Raw genomic sequence first — 20815 nt, forward strand, 5'->3', positions numbered from 1 at the left:
GTATATCTTTAAGTTCAGTAATGAAAGTAACTGTTTCCAATAAAAAATTCTTTTTCTACAGGCTTGTAAAGTTCCAAACTGGTAGATACTATTTACAGTTGATGAATAATTTATTGGCAAATGCAGAACGTACCAGGGGGACATAGTTTTCAAGGCGCCAAGGCGAGGCTAGGCGACAAGGGGGGTGTGCCTTGTTGCCTAGTCACCTAGGTGGGCACCTAGGCAATGGATTTTTCTTTTATGTAGAAATCATAGATCCTGGGGTAGTTCCCTAGGTACCATAACCATATTTCCTTAACAATTATTCATAAGAAAAGTATAGAGTTCATTTTAAAGTATAGAAAATCAACATATTCATGAGAAGAAAAAGAAGGAAAAGAAAATTCAAAAAATATAGGGGCCGAACCCTTATTTTTGTTATAGGAAAAGAAGAAAAGAAAAAGTAGTAGTTGTAGAAAATGTGTTGATTTGACAAAATTTTAAGTTCTTCCTTATTGGTTCAGGTTTTAAAGTCTTTGAGGGTTCAATACAGCATTTAGCAATGTTTTTATTGATTGAACCCTAACAAATAAGAAAATAATAAAAAGAAATTAGTATATAAAAACACAAAATGAATATTTTAGTTCAATAGTGCCTATTTTATAATTATAATGTCAAAAAATAAAGAATACAAAAGTATTTTATAATACATAGTACAAAACTGCTTGGTGATTAGGTGAGGTGAGCCTCAAAGGTCGCCTTGTCGCCTAGGCATCGCCTTGACAGCTATGCAGGGGGATGAAACCTCCATATTTTTATCTGATCAATCACATCTACACATTCTCCTATGCCAGAAATTGATCCAATTGAATGCTTTAGTTGTATGATCAATTGCTTTCTGCTATGTGGTTGTAAATATGGCAAATGGTCCACATAAATATCTAGAGAAAAAATCACTACAATCATCTAATTTGGCCAACTTTTGGTATGAGTTTCTCTGCAGTTGTTTGATTTGGATGACAGATACCAAATATGAAATACCAGGGAGCTTATAAGAGGGTGGAGAGTTGGAAGGGATAATGTACCACTTACACATCTACAATTTGCAGATGATACGATTCTGTTTTGCGAAGGTGGGGATGCCAATTGGATTAAAAATTTGAAACTCTCTATACAACTCTTTGAATAGATGTAAAATCTTAGGGTGAATTTTGAAAAAAGTTGTATAGTTGGAGTCAATATGGGGGGGTTTGCAGATATTTTGGGATGTGTAGTGTCTAATTGGCCGTTAAACTACCTGGGCTTACCTTTGGGAGATAATCCTTAGAGAGATGATTTCTGGGTCCCTGTTGTGGAGAGATTTGAAAAGAGGCTGGCCAACTGGAAAAGAAATTATTTGTCCCTTGGAGGGAGAATCACCCTAATTAGGTCTACGTTGGCTAACCTTCCTGTATATTTTTTGTCAGTTTTTAGGATACCGGTGAAGGTGGCTAATAGGTTGGAAAAGCTAATGAAGGATTTTCTGTGGGAGTCGTGGGAGGAGAAGAGGAACCATAGGGTCAAATGGGAGGTGGTTTGTAGAGTTAAAGAGGAGGGAGGGTTGGGTATTAGTAATATTAGGACTAGGAACCTAGCACTACTAGGAAAATGGTTATGGAGATTCTCACTGGAGAAAGATAGGTTGTGGGTTAAGGTGGTGGGAAGTATACATGGACTAGTAGATAATGGTTGGGATTTAGGAATTCTAGCAAGGGCCACAAGAGCTTCCCCTTGGAGAGCCATTCAAGCCATCTTGCCTTTTATTCTCTCCATGGATCAGGTATGACTTGCATTTTGGTACCCTTATCAAATTTTGGGAACAAGTCTGGGTTGGGGACTTCCCTCTGAAAGATCAATTTCCAGGCCTTTTTGCTTTGTCCTCCCTCAAGAATGAACCAATTTCTTCCTTTATTGCTCCTTCTAATTCACCCTCTGGGTTTGGTTGGAACCTAAGGTTGAGAAGAGGTGTTAGGGACACAGAGATTGCCTGTACCATAGCCTTACTTTCTATCCTTGAAGGAGTCTTTATTGATCCATCTAAAGCAGATAGCAGAATCTGGACACTCACTCCCTCGGGCTCTTATACTTGTGCCTCCTTTTTCAAAGCACTATTACCCTCTCATCCCGCTGGCTTTTCTTTTCCTATTAAAGAAGTGTGGTGTCGACCTATAACTCTTAAGGTTGGTAGTTTTTGTTGGTAAGCCTTCCTGCGAAGAGTTAATACAGGGGACTCCAAAGGAAAAGACCCAGCAGTTGTTTGTCTCCTCGTTGGTGTGTTCTCTATAAGTCTGATGGTGAGTCCAGATATCACTTGCTAATTTCTTGTCGGTTTGTTAAAGCTATTTGGGTATGGTTTACTTCTTTGTTTGGATGCAGGCGGACCCCCCCTTTGAATGTTCAAAGCTTGTTTTCTTCCATGCCTAATTGGCCAACTAAAAGGGCTAAAATCATGTGGAGGTGTGGTAGAGCTGCAGTATGTTGGACAGTGTGGGAGGAGAGGAACTCAAGGATCTTCTCAAGTAAAGAGAGAGGTATGGAAGAAATTATAGAGAGCATTCACATTAGAATGACACAATGGTTGAGAAGACTGGAGCTGTTCAAAGTGTTTTCAGTTGGTGAGTTGTTAAGGAATTGGAAGGAGATTGCAGGTTCTGGCCTATGTAGAAAGTTATCAAAAATTTGCTGGAGTCGTCCACCTATTGGATTCACCAAACTGAATTTTGATGGTAGCAGCAAAGGCAACCCAGGGCCTTCTGGAACAGGACGTGTGATAAGGGATGGAACAGGGAACGTGTTAGCCATGTACTCTGGGCCGATTGGGGTGGGAGATTCATTGAGGGCTGAGATTCTTGGAGCTATTGAAGGAATTCAAAGGGTCAAGGAAATGAAGATCAAAAAGGTGGTTATAGAAGGTGATTCTGCAATGGTGGTGAAATGGCTAACAGAGGACAGTGCTATGATGTGGAAATACAACAATGAAAAGAGGAAATATAAATGGTTAACCAGGGACATGGAAATTCAATGTAATTGGATAAAGAGAAGTGCAAATGCATTGGCTGATGGTCTAGCTGGGCAAGGGGTAAATAGAGACACATTATTCTGGGCTGTTTTGTAATCACTACAAGATCAGAAAGTTCTTGGGTAACTGGAGTTAAGACCTTTTAGCTCCATCCCATTGTAATCTTGTTTTTATCATTAATAAAATTTCACTGTTACGGATAAAAAAAACCAAATATGAAATATCTGCATGTGTCATATGTCCATGTAACAGGAAAAAACTTGTTAAATGTTGAATTTGGTTTTCTTTAGAAAATTGTGTCTTTCGTTTTCTTTAGGCACTGAGATGATTACATTAGGTTTCATCTTACACCTGATTAACTTTTTCTTCTTTCACATAGTCTTAATGTATCACATGCCACTAGGTAGCAGCCCTGGCAATGGATGATATGATATCATGGATGCAAGAAGGCGGCCAGGTAAGGTGCTTATATTTGATTTTAAAAGATTCTTCATGACCTTATTTGCTTATAGTTGTTCTGATTGAATTGTAGGTTGGAATATTTGATGCCACAAACAGTAGCAGGGCACGGAGGAATATGCTAATGAAAATGGCTGAAGGGAAATGCAAGGTAGAATAACCTATCAAGGAATTTTCTAAGAATATTTAAGATACTTGTTAGGTGGATTTTATAGTTCATGGGGCATGCACAGGTGGAGGGATACCTGCTACCATATATTGTTTCCACTTGAGAAGATTTTCTACGCAGAAGTCAACCTGATGAATAACCACTACTGCTATCCAAAAAGGCCATGGTCCAATGCTGGTCCCAGCAATCTGGTCTTGGAAAGAGTGGATGCGGACCTAACCTCTGGCATTTTTAGCACAAAGTGGCCACCCTCAAACTTGAACCCTTGTTTTCATGCTTTCAGCCTGAGGTTTTATCATCCCATAAAGCAATAGTCATTGTTTTTTCTCTTGGAAAATTCCTGTCAACAGTGGTGCCTGAGAAAATATATGGAGTGGTTGACTGCATTCACTTGGCCTTTTTTTTTGAGGATCTCGTGGGTTGGACTTGTTGAGTGACGGTTGTTTTCATTCACTGCTTTTCTATTGTTGGTGGGCTGCTTCTGCTTTTATAGTATATGTTTGGTTCCGTTTACGTTAACTGAGTAAACGGTGCCACATAGGCGCCCCATCAGCAAATGGCTCATTAATTGCTTCTGTATGTATCGATGTTTGCAAAAGCAAACATCGGTTTCTGTGTGCCTCTCCTGTTTCAGGAAGCTTCATTTTGGAGCTTCCTGAAACGGGTAGGCGTTTATTGGCACTTTGCTGATGTGGTGCCTAATGGCGCCTGTGTCATAAATACCCTCATGAATTGCTTTTCTCGGTTTTGCAGCTACACAAGTACAAAACGTTTACTCAATAAATGTAAACGGAACCAAACACCCTGATAATCTGGCTGGTTATGCCAACCTTAGATGTCTCTTTCAAAGTTTTGCCATGCATTTTTCTGATATTTAGGTTTTACTTGGTTAGCAGGTCCTGTTTTTTCTTTTAAACCTAAACATGTAAGAATGCATATTTTTTATTTTTTTTTGAAAAAAGGGTAATCTTCATTCAAGAATAAAAAAAGGTGGTGGTGGTGGGGGGGTTTACAAACACCAAAAAGAACCCCAAACCAATTACAATGGTAAAAAATCAGCACTATACAAAGAATCTCTGTCCATCCCCAATTTTGAAAAGGAATTAATCAAAGAGTTCAGCTCCCTCGGGATCCATCTAAAAATAATACAGCTAAGGTCTTTTGAAATCTCCCAAGTCTCATTTTGGTGATGGGTGATTCTCCAAGGTCCCCTCTTACGGTTACAGGCCGAACCAATCACATTCCTTCAGTTGTCTTTCACAAGCAGAGGATTGGTTCTTGAAATACTTATAACAAATGAACTAGCATCATAAAAGTGGGTGGTATTCGTTAATTTTTTTGTTTTTTTTTTTTTGGGGGGGGGGGTGATTGGTCAAAGTCATAGGTTTTCCCTTTTGTATTTCTTCTAATTAACAACTAGAAAATCATTGTTAAGCTGCACAAAAAAGGGAAGACAAGTAGGAAGTAAGAAATAGAGGCCACTGAGCTGAAGTTAATTCTTAGACAATATTAGTAAGCTTGGTTTACTTCTTTTGCTTTTAATATCCTTCCTGAGATTATAGTTTTCTTCATAGATTTTCACGGATGAGCAAATAAATTGACCTAATACATGTTTGTATTAACTGGATTGGGTCCTATATCCCTAACTATTTAAGTTTCAACAGAACAAAGGGAATGTATTTTCTTTGCATCTTGCCTATTCAGTTGATGTGAGTCATTGAATATAGTCTTTGTTCATCTGGTATCCTGGGAATGCCTTGTTAAATATCTCTGGTCAAGCTAGTTTTGGGCAAAATGGTTTAGGATGTATAACTGTAATTTGATGATGGATATGACACAACAGAATGAAATAGCGAAACATGATTCATATGCCCAACCCATACAGTTGGGACAAGGCTTAGATTATGATGACGATGATGCATAACCAATGTTTTCAAACCGCCATTGACCTGGACGGTCGGATCGTTCAGACTGGGAACCATCTAGGCAATTGGTTCCATTTTACCCCAAACCCGGTCCCCGACCAAAAACCATTGAATTGGTCAATGACCCATTGAGTCGGGTGCTTGAACCGTTGACCCGATCAACGTTTTTGGCCGTTTTTATTTTAATTTTTAATTTTTGTCAGAATGAGCCATCCATTCGAACCGGATGGTTGAACCGTTGACCCGGAAATCAGTGGCTAGAATGGTTCTGGTTCCGGGTTGGTATTTAAAACATTGTGCATAACTGTAATTCCTGACTACACTTGGCCTTTTCCTTGTAGATAATATTTTTGGAAACGATATGCAATGATGAGCGGATTATTGAAAGAAACATACGTCTTAAAGTTCAACAAAGTCCTGACTATGCAGAAGAGTAAGTATCACATGTAGCTTTGTTCTCTTTGGCCGAGGCATTGCTTAACATGAAATAGCGAATGCTGCAGTTTGTGTTTGTGGTTCATTCTTATCTTAACATTGTGAATAATGCAACTGGTGGTATTTTGCAGGCCAGATTTTGAAGCTGGAATGCGAGACTTCAAAACACGACTAGCCAATTATGAGAAGGTACTTGCTTCAAACTTACTAGTTATTTTTTATAGTTGCTGCTTCTGAGATTTCACTTGAACTTATGTTTGGTGCATTTCTTGTATCTGTGCTCAAAGTAATTTCTGCTTTTTCACCAGGTTTATGAGCCAGTGGAAGAAGGCTCATACATCAAGATGATCGATATGGCTAGTGGACATGGTGGGCAGTTACAAGTATGTCCTTTCTTTGTCTTCTCCCTGTTATACAGTGTAGACATCTATCTTTCTAATTATATTTTGCCAGAATCCTTTACATTCATGATCTGGCTTTTGTTTAGTATATCTTCTGTTGCCATTTTATTTCTTCAAGTTTACTGTTCTCTTGATGTTTTGATCCTAAATTTGATGATAGCAGATGGCCCAGTTATATATATTTTCTGTTGCATATCTTATCTTTTGACGTATAACTACGTAGTGTAATCTCATTGATCTAGTAGTTGGAAGTTAAATGCTTGAAAATTGAGGCTTAAACAAATTGTGCTCATAATGGGAGATCTAGTGGCTCTATTTCTGTTTTTTTATTTTTCTTTGGTCATTTCTCCATAACAAAAAAAAAAAAAAAGAAGAAAAGAAAAGAAGAAAAAAAGACTTTAGCATAGACTTCAAGGTAAACGGATGGATTTCATTTCCCAATTGGACATTCTGTGGAGATAGCCCCTTGTGCAATTATCTATGCTTTCTGAGTATTTAGTTATCCATCATTTTTCTGTGAGATATAAACATCCAATTTTGGAAGAAAATGGATGTTCTCCTTCTTAATACGTATAGTTCCTTAATTATTTTTAGGATTTAGGTTGCTTTTGTCAAAATGATATAGATTTTCTATGGGCTTCTGTTTAGATATGTTAAGCTAAGTTGTTCAGTTATGGTGTAAATTCAAATGAATTACATTTTAGGCTCAGTTGGGAAGAGTACAAATACAAATATGTACAGTGCAAATATGAGGTTTAGGAATACAAAATAGTAGAAAATAGAAGGTTTTGCACTGTACATATTTGTATTTGTACTCTTCCCAAACTGAGCCTTGGACCTTTCAGCATGCTTCTTTTTTTAGATTGAAATTTCTTTTGGTTTGTTTTGCTGATATCATTGATTTCCAAGTGTATGTTGTTTTTTTTTTTAGTTTTTGTAATTATTAGCTTTTGGTGTAATATAATTGATCAATCTTGTCTGTTGATTCAGGTGAACAATATCAGTGGTTACCTTCCGGGAAGGATTGTCTTTTTCTTGGTATGTCAAAACATAGAAATTCAAGGCTGCAGGCTTTGTTCGGAATCTTATTTATTTCTTTTATTCTTTGATTAGAATGGTGCATATTTGTGAACTGAAAAAAAATCTGCAGTGGGTAAGTTGTATGATAAAAAATGTCATATAAATCCATGTTATTTTTGGTCCTTCTTTTACAATCATGAATACCAAAAACCAAAGAAAAAAAAAGAACTTATCTACCTTTTAAGTGGATATGGAGCAAAAGAAGGATGCTGAAGTATATTTATAATGAAGCTGTTAAATCACTTAGACTAAGATGCCAGACTAGAGTGCAAGATCTCCTTCAACTGAAATGTTAGCTGCTTCTATGATTTGCCATTTTCATTGTTGAAAATTGTTACCATGTTTCTCAAGGATGTGTCTTATTCTCTATTTCGTTACAGGTGAATACACATCTTACACCCCGCCCAATATTGCTTACTCGCCATGGAGAGAGTCGAGATAATGTTAGGGGCAGAATTGGGGGAGACACAGTTTTGAGGTGCAGTTTATTATACAATATGATAAGGGAATTATTTCAGTGGTTTAGTCATTTTACCAAAAGCACAAACATGTCAAGATGATTGAAATCTTCTTCATGCATTTCATACAGAAAATGCCAGGGCTATGATTTTCTCAATGACCTTGATAGTATTTATAGGACTTCCTACACTGCAAGCAAGTTGCCATTGTTAAGAATGCGTATATTGTCTTTTAGTAATTGGATCCGAAAAAATGCAATATGAAGATGTAGACACAAATATCAAATAGAAAGTCATCCAACGTGGCAATCAAGATAGTAAATAGGGACACACATTATCAGCCTTAACCCCTAGGACCCCCAGAAAGGGGTTTGTGGTTATTGTTTAAGCATTAGATGTAATGTTATAAACAAATGGAGAAATATCGAAGTTGTTTACTCCCAGTTTGTGTTTTCCGTTCAATCTTTTCTGTGCTTCTTGAAATATACTAAAAACTTCTACCTCTCTGAAAATATATAAATGATGGAACACCTCGAAACATTGATCTCTTACTAAGAGCAGGTTTTGTTCAATTCAATGGATCAATGGGCCACTAATATGCAATTACATAAACTAAAATAATGTGATAATATTCTTTTTATCATTAATGAAAATAAAAAAGATCCATACCCTCTGAAATATAGAGAAGGTCAGAAGGGGATGAAGATACAGCACTACTGACAACATTTGAAGTAAAAACAAGCTAAATGCAGAAAAAAGGAAAAAGACACTTTTATACAATAGCCACTGGGCCTCGATCTCCTCATACAAAATCTGATCTCACAAATATGGAGAAAAAGTTACTGTTAGTACTAAATTATAAGAACAACACAGTACTAGTAACCATTAAGGAAAATTAATGTCTCATTGCCATCTTTATACATGTCCGTTTTTAAATTATGCATGAAGCATATAGTGCAATAAGTGTGAAATGACCCCCAAAATAGGATATATGCAAGGATATATTCTCTCTAGTTCCCTACATCTTTTCTACTCTTGGTTCTTTATCTGTGAGATCCAATTGTTATTCAACTCTATTCCATGATCATGCTATTTTAACCTCCTTGTCTGCCTTTTCTCTGCCATTTGCTCATTATGTCCAATTATGTCTTCCTTATCTCTTTTCTGCCTTTTAATTGTGGTTTCTCTCACAAGTGACCAATTTTCTTTTGATCCCCTTCAACCACTTTTCATGGTATATTCTTAGTTCCCCCATAAAGTTCTTCCCAAGTATTGATTTTGTATATTTTTTTTTCAAGCAGTGAAGCTGGACAACTTTATTCAAAAAAACTTGCCAACTTTGTGGAAAAGAGGCTAAAATCTGAACGGGCTGCTTCTGTAAGTTTCCTCATGTTTATTATATACATGCATATATATGTTTGTTTCCGTGTTTACTTTTTTTATTTATTAATTGGTTTGCCTTTCAAGGTTAGTTATCATTGAAGCATAATATGTTTTGACCAGCCAGATTTCTCAAATCTTCTATGGATGATCTGAATTAAATTGCTCTAGATTATTTCTCCTGTCATTTTTTAACACTCTTTGTTAAAGATCACCACTTATTAACCACTTCAAGCTTAAGAACATCTGATGGAGCCATGGAGGCTCTACCATCATGCGAATATTGCATGCTTATTAACAACTCCATGGGGATATCAAGAAACTCAAATGTAGACCTCTCTAAGCTTTCAGTAATATCTTCATGAGCCTTTTTCTTTTGATAAACTATCTACTTTTACCTCTGAATAGTCTGATGAAGGGAGCACTGCCAATTTGTTCTGTGCCATTAGGTCTGAGCTAAATTTCCCTGGGATTAAAACTGTTTTTTGAAGATAAAATGAAAATTCATTAAATGAGAGAAGGAAAGATTACAATCTAGCAGGTGATAAGGCATTATCCGCAACCAAAAAAACACAAAAGAACTGCTAGGAACAGAATTAAAGTAAACTATCCAAATTACAAAGTTGATATCCCAAAAATATATATCCCAGGTTCCCAACTTGTCCCCCAAATCCTCCCTAGAGACTTAATTAAATTCTGGAGTTAATAGGACTCAGTCTGCAACCGATTTACTGACAGCTACCACAATATTGTCCAGATTCCAATATTTGTCTTCAAAGATTTTCTATTTCTTTCCTTCCATATGTTCCAGCAGATTGTGAACAGGATATATCTCCAAAGCATTCTTACTTTCTTGCTACCTCTTAACTTTGGCCATGTAGAAAAAATTTCTGCAGCAGATTCTGGCTGAAAGTTTGAGAACCTGAACATAGAAGTAAAACCCAACTATCTTGCATGGGGAGAATAGATGACCAACAGTTTTCTCCTGTTCTTTGCAGAGAAAACACATGTTAGCCATGCTGAAGCCCCTAGATTTCAGATGGTCCACAGTCAATATGCTGTCCATGGCCACAAGCCAAGGCCTTGTTAAAACTCTCTCCCTAAACCAAATCTCCATAACCAATTCCCTACCAAGGCCTTGTTAAAAATCTTCACTCTCCTAAAGCCCAACCCACCCTTCCTAGGGATTAAAACTAGTCAAAACCCACAAGTTTAAATAGCTCCCTTGTCAGTTGAGGAGCCTCCCAGTCTGCAGTCATGTCCTCCCAAGTATCTAGCAACAAAAAGATGCATTTTATGATTCGAACAAAGTGACATTTCTTGAAAGAGAATTCTTTCATAGATTATCATAGGGATGTCTACCATGGGGAGGGAAGTTTCACCACCAAAAGTCTTATCTTCATATGTTGGCTTTCTTCCAAACAGCCCTTAACCGTGATGAATAATTCAAAGCCAAACCATATTGCAAGAATCTTAGATTTGGATATGGAAGGGAGGTATACTTTATAGGTCTTCAATGTGGGCCCTTTTTTGTGCATGTACACGTACTATCTTATACTTCAATAAACTTTTTTATACTTGTCAAAAGAAACAAGAATTTTAGCTTTGGTTTTGCTTTTGATTTATTTACAAGTTTCAACTTAATTGTTCACAATGCCTTTTGATAGAATTCAGGTCTGCCTTAGAGTTCGGCCTGACTGAGTTCAGTTATGTAGAAGAAGAAAAGGTGAGAGAGAGAGAGAGAGAGAGAGAGAATACTGGTTCGAACTGAAAGAGTCAACTTGACTTCTCCCAGTTGGCCAGTAAGTATTTATATTATCATTAAAACATAACTGAAAAGACCTATTGCCCTTACTTAAGTTAAGAGCACTTGTTCCAACACAACCTTACAGATCAGCAACATTAATCAAGGTATAAAGACAGAAATACCCCTACGCTAACACTCCCCCTCAAGCTGGTGAGTATATACCATATACTCCCAGCTTGTTACATATGTAGTCCACTCTTCCCTGATTCAAGCCTTTTGTAGATAAGTCAGCCCACTGATTTCTTGTATTAACATATGTAGTGTCTAGCTCTCCATTCAGCACCTTCTCCCTCACAAAGTGACATCCAACCTCAATGTGCTTGGTTCTTTCATGAAACACTGGATTAGAGGAGATATGAACTGCAACCTGATTATCACACTAGAGCTTCATTGGAGTGTTAATGTTGTACCCTACTTCCTGTAGAAAGTTCTTTAGCCACACTAATTCACAAGCGGTGTGTGCCATAGCCCTATATTCTGCTTCTGCACTGCTTCTTGCCACAACCGTCTGCTTCTTACTTTTCCATGTCACCAGGTTACCTCCCAGAAATGTGCAATAACCTGTAGTAGATCGCCTATCAGACATAGAACCGGCCCAATTAGCATCAGAATACCCTTCTATTTCAAGTTTTCCCCCACTCTTGTATATCAGACCGCGACCCGGAGCCCCTTTTAGATACTTCACAATTCTCAGAACTGCATTCCAATGAGGAATCAGAGGTTTTTGCATGAACTGGCTTACCACACTAACTACAAATGAGATGTTTGGTCTGGTAATGGTTAGGTAGTTCAGTTTGCCCACAAGTCGCCGGTATCTGCCAGAGTCTTCAAACACTTCACCCATATCACTGCTTAGCTTGGTATTTGTGTCCATGGGTGTGTCAGCTGGTTTGGCACCCAACAGGCCTGTTTCTTCCAGCAAATCAAGCACATACTTCCTCTAGCACAAGTTAATCCCATACTTGGATCTCGCTACCTCTATCCCCAAGAAGTATTTCAGTTTACCCAGATCCTTTGTCTGAAAGTGATCCTGCGGATAAGTCTTCAGCCTGTCAATACCAATGCTATCATTCCCATTAATAACAATATCATCTACATACACCACCAACAGTATTTTTCCTCCTGGAGAGTCATGACTAAATACAAAATGGTCAACTTTGCACCGTTTCATACCAAACTTCTTTACCACCTCACTAAACCTACCAAACCATGCTCAAGGAGACTGTTTAAGCCCATATATAGTCTTCCTTAGTCTGCACACCTTACCATCCTCCCCCTGGGCAACAAACCCTGGAGGTTGCTCCATGTAGACCTCCTCGAGTAAGTCACCATGCAAAAATGCATTCTTGATATCAAGCTGATATAGTGGCCACTCATACATGGCTGCAAGAGAGATCACAATACGAACTGACCCGATCTTAGCAATCGGTGAGAAGGTCTCTGTGTAGTCAATACCATAGGTTTGGGAGTACCCTTTTGCAACTAATCGCGCTTTCAGGCGTTCAACACGACCATCAGGCAGACACTTAACCGTATAAACCCATTTACAACCAACAGCTTGCTTCCTAAGAGGAAGAACAATGAGGTCCCAAGTATGATTATGATGAAGGGCTGAGAGTTCTTCCATGGCATGACACCACCCTGTAGAGGCAAGGGCTTCCTGGACATGTTTAGGAACAATAACTGATGATAACAAGGTAACAAACTGGCGATGGAAAGCGGAAAGGTGAGTAAGAGAAACATAATTAGAAATGGGATGAAGGGTGCAAGTACGTTCACCTTTCCGCAAAGCAATGGGTAGATCAATCTCAGATGCTAAGTGCGGGTCTGGTGCCGAATCCGTTGACGGAGATGTAGCCGGAGGATAGTAGCTGGTGCACGTGGGCGATGTGTATACACATGACAGATAGGTGGGTGTTCAACAGGTGGTGCCACCGGAGGCAAGGATTTGGTCACGATTGGAACAAAGGAAGTGGAAGTGGAGGAGGTGATGAGGAGGAAGAAGCATCACCATACCCCCAAAAGAACGGAGTAGACTGAAAGAAACTGACATCAACACACACAAAGGATCGTCGAGAACCAAGATGGTAACACCCATACCCTTTCTGGGTCCGAGAATAGCCAAGGAAGATGCACTTGAGAGAACGGGCATCGAACTTGTCGTTCCCGGGACCTAGATTATGAACGAAGCAGGCACACCCAAAAACTCTCGGCGTAAGAGGGAACGGAGATAAAGTGGGAAACAAGACCTGAAACGGAGAATGACCATCAAGGATGAACGTGGGCATCCGATTAATCAGAAAACAAGAGGTAAGCACGGTATCACTCCAAAAAGGTTTGGGAACATGCATGTGATGCATTAGGGGATCTTGCTGTTTCAAGGAGATGGCGATTCTTTCTCTCAACCACCCCGTTTTGTTGTGGGGTGTAGGTACGCGATGTCTAATGTATAATGTCGTGTTGGTCCAGGTATTCCTGAAATGACGAGGATAAATATTTGCGGCCATTATCAGAACGAAAAGCTTTGATGTGGATACCAAATTGGTTACGAATCTCAGCATAAAATTTTTGAAAAATGGTAAACAATTCACTTCTTTCTTTCATTAAATAGAGCCACGTCATCCTCGAAAAATCATCCACAAAAATGACAAAATATCTATATCCATTATATGACATCACTTTATAAGGACCCCAAACATCTAAATGAACTAATCGACACACGGTTATCAACCCTAGAACTAAAGGGAACACGGTGGTGTTTCCCAAATTGACACGACTCACAATCCAAAACAGAAAGCTGACTTAAGGACGGGACCAAGGACTTCAAGACTTTTAGTGACGGATGACCAAATCGGCAGTGCCACTAGAGAGGAGAAAGAGATGATTGGAGAGCTGTTGAAGTTCTACCACCACCACCACCGTCAAGATAATACAGTCCACCTGCTTCATGCCCTCCACCAATCTTCATCCCCATCTTGAGATCCTGAAAAACACACATAGGAGGATAAAAGGTAATGGAGCAGTTAAGTGATTTGGTCAGCTTACTAACAAACATAAGGTTAAAAGGCAATTTAGGAACATACAGAGCTGAAGAGAGGGATACAGGATCTAGGTCAACATTACCAACACCACAAATTGAGGATGTGGAACCATTAGCAAGGGTGACGGATTGTGATGTTGAGCAATGAGATAAGGAGGAAAACACACCTGGAGTTCCAGTCATGTGATCGGAGGCTTCAGAGTCAATGATCCAAGGATTGGGTGTAGATGCCAGACAAGCCATACCTGAGTGAGCAAAGTCGCCGTGTTCTGCTGTGATTGGATAAACCTCTCATATTCATCACGGGGAACACTCGCCATCTCCTTCATTGGACCATCTGTGGATGTAGGAGGCGTCTGGTAAGATGAATGATTCTCCTGTCTAAAGCTGGAACTTGAGTCACCGGTCGCGGCATGATTGGCCCAAGTTGAGGGAGGACCATGTAGATCATAACAATAGTTGATGGTATGTCCATCCATACCACAATGAATTCACTTCCTCGGGCCTAAGCTACGTCCTCTATCACGAGCTCCCCCTGAATCTCTACTCCCAGTACGACCACCACCACGATTATGAGTAGACCCACCATTGCCACTTCGGTCATATGCAGAACCACTACCACCACCACGGCCAAACTGAGCTCCCCGAGCTCCACCTCTAACACCACGGCCTCTCGATGCAGCAAAGGCAGATCTATCTGAGATATTAGAGTTCTTAGTAGATTCGATAGAAATCCTCCGAGCAAATACCTCTTCTAGGGATGGAAGAGCTGATCCCCCTAATATCTGAGCCCGTATTATTGGTTCATATTCAGACTTTAGTCCCACAAAAAATCTAGTCACATCAAGCTGCTCTCTTTGTTGTTGCTGAATCTTGACATCAGAAGTGAGAGGATGATAGACATTCAACTCATTACGTATGTTCCTCATGCTGGCATAGTACTCCTCAAGACTCTGATTGCCCTGTTGCAGGTTAAAGTACTCTTGATAAAGCTGATAAACTCTGGTTGTATTGTCCTGTCCCGAATACAATTTCTTCGCATGGTTCCACACATCTTTGGCAGTATCAAGGAACATGAAGTTCACACTAATCCTGGGTTCCATACTGTTCCACAACCATGTGATGATCTGAGCATCCTCTTGCTCCCAGTCTTCATACTCGTGAGAGTCAGAGGAGGGTTTCTCCTCTCTGATGTGTTTTACCTTCTTCTTTGCCTTCAAACAGACTTCAACGGATTTAGCCCAAGGCACATAATTTTCTCCATTTAATTTAATGGAGGTCATCTGAACATTCAGGTAGTCTGTAGGCACCATCACACTAGGTTTATAATCATTATTGTCTCCCATTACGTTATCACCGATTCTACACACTTGCTGAATTCTATTATCACTGAGATCTGCAAACTACACACCACTAGGTCACACCTGTCACATTGATTGCAGCACTTATTGTTGCTGGAATGTGTGCTCTTTACACCACAAACCCTAGATCACACCTGTCACACTGATTTCAGCACTTGTTGTTGCTGAAAGTGTGCTCACACCACAAACCCTACTCCTACAACTACCTGAAATCTCACCACTATATGATCATATTTCTTCCTTCAAAATGCACAAAGAAACCAACATAAACCCTAGCATATGGTCTGAAACACACCTCCTATTTAATCCATAACAGATATCATGCACTGAAATCTCTTACCTTATCGCTGAAGTAACACCCATACGAGTAGGAAAGCAGTCCACACATGACAGCCGCTGCACACACAACAGCCACTGCCCCCACACAGTTCGGCCCTCTATTCTTCCTCTACTAGGAGAGGGTGATCTCAGAAATCACAGCAACCGACCACATACGACCTGACTGGAGGCATAGAGACCTCCAAGGGAAGAGGGCGATCACTCCTTTTCAGCCCTTTCCCTTATCTCCAATCGAACACAGAAAAAAGAAAGGAAAACCCTAGATAGGGTGCGTAGAGAATGAACCCCAGGCAAGCAGAAATCTAGGCAGATTCAAGAAGCTCTGATACCATGATAGAATTCAGGTCTGCCTTAGAGTTCGGCCTGACTGAGTTCAGTTATGTAGAAGAAGAAAAGGTGTGTGTGTGTGTGAGAGAGAGAGAGAGAGAGAGAGAGAGAGAGAGAGAGAGAGAGAGAGAGAGAGAGAGAGAGAGAATACTGGTTCGAACTGAAAGAGTCAACTTGACTTCTCCCAGTTGGCCAATAAGTATTTATATTATTATTAAAACATAACTGTAAAGACCTATGTGCCCTTAAGTTAAGAGCACTTGTTCCAACACAACCTTACAGATCAGCAACATTAATCAAGGTATAAAGACAGAAATACCCCTACGCTAACACCTTTCAATTGTGCAAATACTGACAGATAGAACATAAGCAAATATACATGGAGGCAGTCAACCCACATGAGAGAAGTCCCAATCACCCTCATCATTCACAGTGTTAAGTTTTTAATTTGTGTGAACTCAAATGAGCTTGAGCTGCAGGGTTCAATTATTGTGGTTTCCCTTAGCAAAAAGTTGGTCAACTAATCCATAGCATCACCACATGAAGAGTACTTTGTTGATTGCTCTGCAATACAATGACCAAAAAATTATTAATGAATAATTTGGAAATAATTCCCTTGGAAACAAAAAATAGATAAAAGGAAATTTCGTTTGTTTATTAAACTAGCAGTTGGACCATGTAAAGGATTTTAGCATTTGAAGGTCAAAATATCTGCCACAGGCAGGTCTTATCCTCAGGAATTATGCTTATTAATCAAACTTTCTTATCAACAACTACTAGTATTGGTCATATCTCTTCTATTCATGACCTAAAAATGCTTTTAAAATGAAGGTGGAGGGATCATCTAATTGCTGCTTTCATTTCCTTTATCTAGATCTCCAAATTTGACCTGATAGAGAAAGGTCAAAACGTTTCTTTGTCAATTTATGTGCTTTGAAATCTCCAATAGACGGGGGAGCCACAGTATTGTTAATTCATGGTGATTGCTTATGACAGTTTTATGTTCTTTTTGGTGGTTCAGATTTGGACAAGCACACTGCAGAGAACAATTTTGACTGCAAGACCGATTGTTGGATTCCCAAAGGTAAGTGCTTAACTGCATGCTCATCATTCGAGATCACATCTGTGCCCCACAGAGCGCGCACCACGGGCACCCCACAGCACATCCCAACCCTGTATGGGGAACATCTCCCAGTGACAAGTATAGGAGATGTTTCCAATGCATGCTAAGATGTGCATGTGGGGCACGCTCTGTGGGTCGCAGATGTGAAGTCTCATCACTCCTTTGTTAATTGTGCATTCTGAAATGGCTAGGGAGAAAAATTAATTCCATTTATATATTTTCTAGATACAATGGCGTGCACTTGATGAGATAAATGCTGGAGTATGTGATGGAATGACATACGAGGAGATAAAGAAAAACATGCCAGAGGAATATGAGTATGTTCTATGTGCTTACACAAAATTCACTGTAAAATTTTCATTTTTTTTGTGGAAATTGTTTCACTTATGTGCCACTCTAAAAATTTAAAGACAGGAACATCCATTATCAGGTATCCTGTCTGAGAATATTATGGATCCTTTAATGCAGTGGGGCAGTTGAAAAATAATATAAAAAAGTTGGTTAGCTTTCAGAGGTTAAAAGGTGAGAAATCTAGAGTTTGTTTATATGAGGAAAGTTGCTGAGCTGTAAGGTTTTATTTGATGATTCTTAAGGGGCTATAGAGGTTTAATGAAGCAATAGGAATGAGCAGGATATAGGCCCTAACATGGACTTGTTTGGACTTCCCTCAAGGGGCTTGGTACAAAGGTAGCTTGTAGAACTAGGACTGAAAGATGTAACATCACATTAACCATTTGAAATAATGCAATTGAGAACAAAATAAAGAAATAAAAAGTTTGACATGCTTGAATATGTTTGGTATACTCTTTTTCATTTTACTTTTGCAATTTCACTTTGTTTTATATGTTACTAGCGGGGACCTATGCGATGCATGGGATTTGTTAAGTTAAAGATAAACAATAGGAACATGTAAGAGTATATAATTGTTTCATATAATAATTAATAATCATCTATATTTTATATACTACTTTTAATAATTTTTTACAATACAAAAATAACAATAATTAATTTTAGATAGGGTTGTTTATCAAACTTAGGGATGGCAATTTTCCCCATTTCCCCGATCCCTGTGGGGATTTGCCCCGAATGGGGTGGGGATGGGATTATTTCCCCCCTACGGGGATGGAGATGGGGAAATTTTCATCCCCATTGGTGGGGATGGGGAGAGCACTCCTTGCCCCATGTGAACCCTGACCCCTTGGGATCCCCGCTAATATATATGTATATATACACATACGTTTATATATGTATATACGTACACATACATATGTTAATATTTTTAAAATAATGGTTGAGTATGTTTGAATATTTTCTAATAGGATTGTAATTTTTAATTATTATTTTTTATTTTTTAAATAAAATAAAAAACAAAAACATAATGGTTGACATTATAAAGAATTATGAGGAGTGGGAATTTCTGTGGAGACGGGGATCAGGATAACTTTGTCCCTGTTAGCAGGGACGGGGATAGGGACGTGGATGGGGATTTTCGTGGTGACGGGGATGGGTAGAGGTTCCTTGTCCCCGCTCGTTGCCATTCCAAATCAAACTAATGAAACTGACCAACCCGATTTCTAGTATTTCCAATTGGCTTTGGTTCAACAATTTCCTAACTCGACTGGGTTGGATCAATTTCTCTTTGGCCATTTATAAACTGACTAAAATCGAATGATCCGACCATAGATATATATTAATATTTTTTAATACGGGAAAGTGGAAAAATTCAAATAATTCTTAGGCTAAAATAGTTTATATAATAAATTTAATTTTTAAATAATGCCATTGTTATTTTTTAAAAAAATTTAAACATAATTTTTAAGTTTTAATTTTTGAACCAACCAACCAAACCAATATAACTTGAGTGACCAACCCCCAACTTGACCAAGCCTATTTGGTTGGCCAAACAACCTACAACTGAACCGAACCAACCCGTGAACAATAGTTTAATCTCCAATAATTATTAAAAATTTATAGCAAAAATACATAGTAAATTAAATTTAAAAAGCTAAATAACAGTATTTAAACTCCAATAATTATTGAAAATTTTCTATTAAATAACAAAAGAAAAGTAGAGTTATACATAATTATTGAAAATATATTTATCAAAAAAGCAATAAATAAATACTGGAATACAATAAATGTTGATTTTAGTATAGATAAATATATAATAATTAAAGATTAAGTTTTTAAAATCACTATTAATAAAGAATAATTTTTTTGAGAGTTATTTTTGTAGAATTATTAATTGGTATAAATGAGATTAGTTATTTACAATATTATTTATTTATTGAAATAATATCATTATTTATTTTTTAAAATATTAATTACTTGTTGAATTTAATAATCCATAAAATTATAGTACTGTTAATACACAAATTTGTTATTTTAACTATTTTAAATCTAGTTATGTTAAATATTTTGTTATTTAAAATATTAATCTATTTATTATAATTGAAAGTTATTCAGTAACTATTTAAAACATATTATTAATTGATTTAAAATATTAATTTTAATATTTTGTTATTTAAGATATTTAGTTATTGAAATATTTAAATAATATTTCATTTTTAATGTTACATTTTTATTATTTGAATAACATTTAGATTGAATAACCTGGAAAATCATAAGTTAAATCGATTATAATTATTTTGTCTTTTTAATAAATATTTTAAAGTTATTATATAATTTTGTTAGAATATTTAAATAATTCTTATTTTTTTTAATTTAATCTTTCTTTAGATGGATGAAGATAAAAAGTGGGGGAGAAGATAAATAAGAATTAGAGATAATTTAGGAGAGAAACTCTCTTCTAAATTAGAGATAACTTAGGAGAAAGTTGGGGATAGTGGGGGAGGTTGTTTAGGAGAAATTTTAGGATATTAGATTATTTAGGTTATTGGAACTTGTGTGAGAGAGAGAGAGAGATTTGTTTTGGGGAAAGTGGAGTTTCTAATTGGTAGTTTTGAAAATGACATGATTAAAAAATTAAAAAAATTCAAAAAAAGGAGAAAATTTCTAGACTTCCTTCTTTTAGTATATATACACATAATTAAAGTTTGATTTTTTTTTTAAATAGCCTTTGCACTTTTTTTGTGCCTTGTGGTTTTAAAACACTGCACATGGGTTTAGATGGAACTGCTGAGCAGCAGCCCTATCATCTCAGACAAGATCCTGATTAGCATTTTTATTTGGAAGGTAGGAGAACTTTCCTAAACAGTTGACCTGCTTTATATGGAATAGCTAACCAAAGAAAATACTTGATTGAAAGTGGACGTACCAATCAAAAAAAAAAAAAATGGAGCTAGAGGCACCCCCTCTGGCAGGCCTCTCCCTGGCTGTACCCCTTTTTCTTGTCTGCATTCTATGTTTTCTTTGCATCTACATTCGAAATTTGTCCATCACCATTTGACACTTTTATTCAGGCTCCAAATGTTTAATGGTTGAATATTGAAAATAATGCTTTTAGGTTTGGTT

The 20815-nt window shown here is 37.7% G+C and overlaps 1 protein-coding gene across 7 annotated transcripts in view; it reads left to right on the forward strand.

The window, feature by feature from the left end:
• The window catches only part of F2KP (fructose-2,6-bisphosphatase), a 35924-nt gene that overhangs the window by 11798 nt on the left and 3311 nt on the right, over positions 1-20815 (forward strand). For 4 of the 7 annotated variants that reach the window (XM_088974121.1, XM_088974123.1, XM_088974127.1 and 1 more), the window contains exons 10-19: positions 3441-3494; positions 3570-3647; positions 5932-6023; positions 6157-6214; positions 6334-6408; positions 7417-7464; positions 7887-7984; positions 9266-9341; positions 17240-17302; positions 17567-17658. In XM_088974121.1, the coding sequence (XP_088830247.1) occupies positions 3441-3494; positions 3570-3647; positions 5932-6023; positions 6157-6214; positions 6334-6408; positions 7417-7464; positions 7887-7984; positions 9266-9341; positions 17240-17302; positions 17567-17658 (734 nt within the window). Of the gene's footprint in view, positions 1-3440; positions 3495-3569; positions 3648-5931; positions 6024-6156; positions 6215-6333; positions 6409-7416; positions 7465-7886; positions 7985-9262; positions 9342-17239; positions 17303-17566; positions 17659-20815 lie in introns of all 7 variants that reach the window. The other 3 variants (XM_088974122.1, XM_088974124.1, XM_088974126.1) reach the window with 1 other exon arrangement.

The sequence above is a fragment of the Nelumbo lutea genome, chromosome 2, assembly GCF_056320005.1.
Source record: "Nelumbo lutea isolate HS-2025 chromosome 2, American lotus-T2T, whole genome shotgun sequence".
Classification (NCBI taxonomy): Eukaryota; Viridiplantae; Streptophyta; class Magnoliopsida; order Proteales; family Nelumbonaceae; genus Nelumbo; species Nelumbo lutea.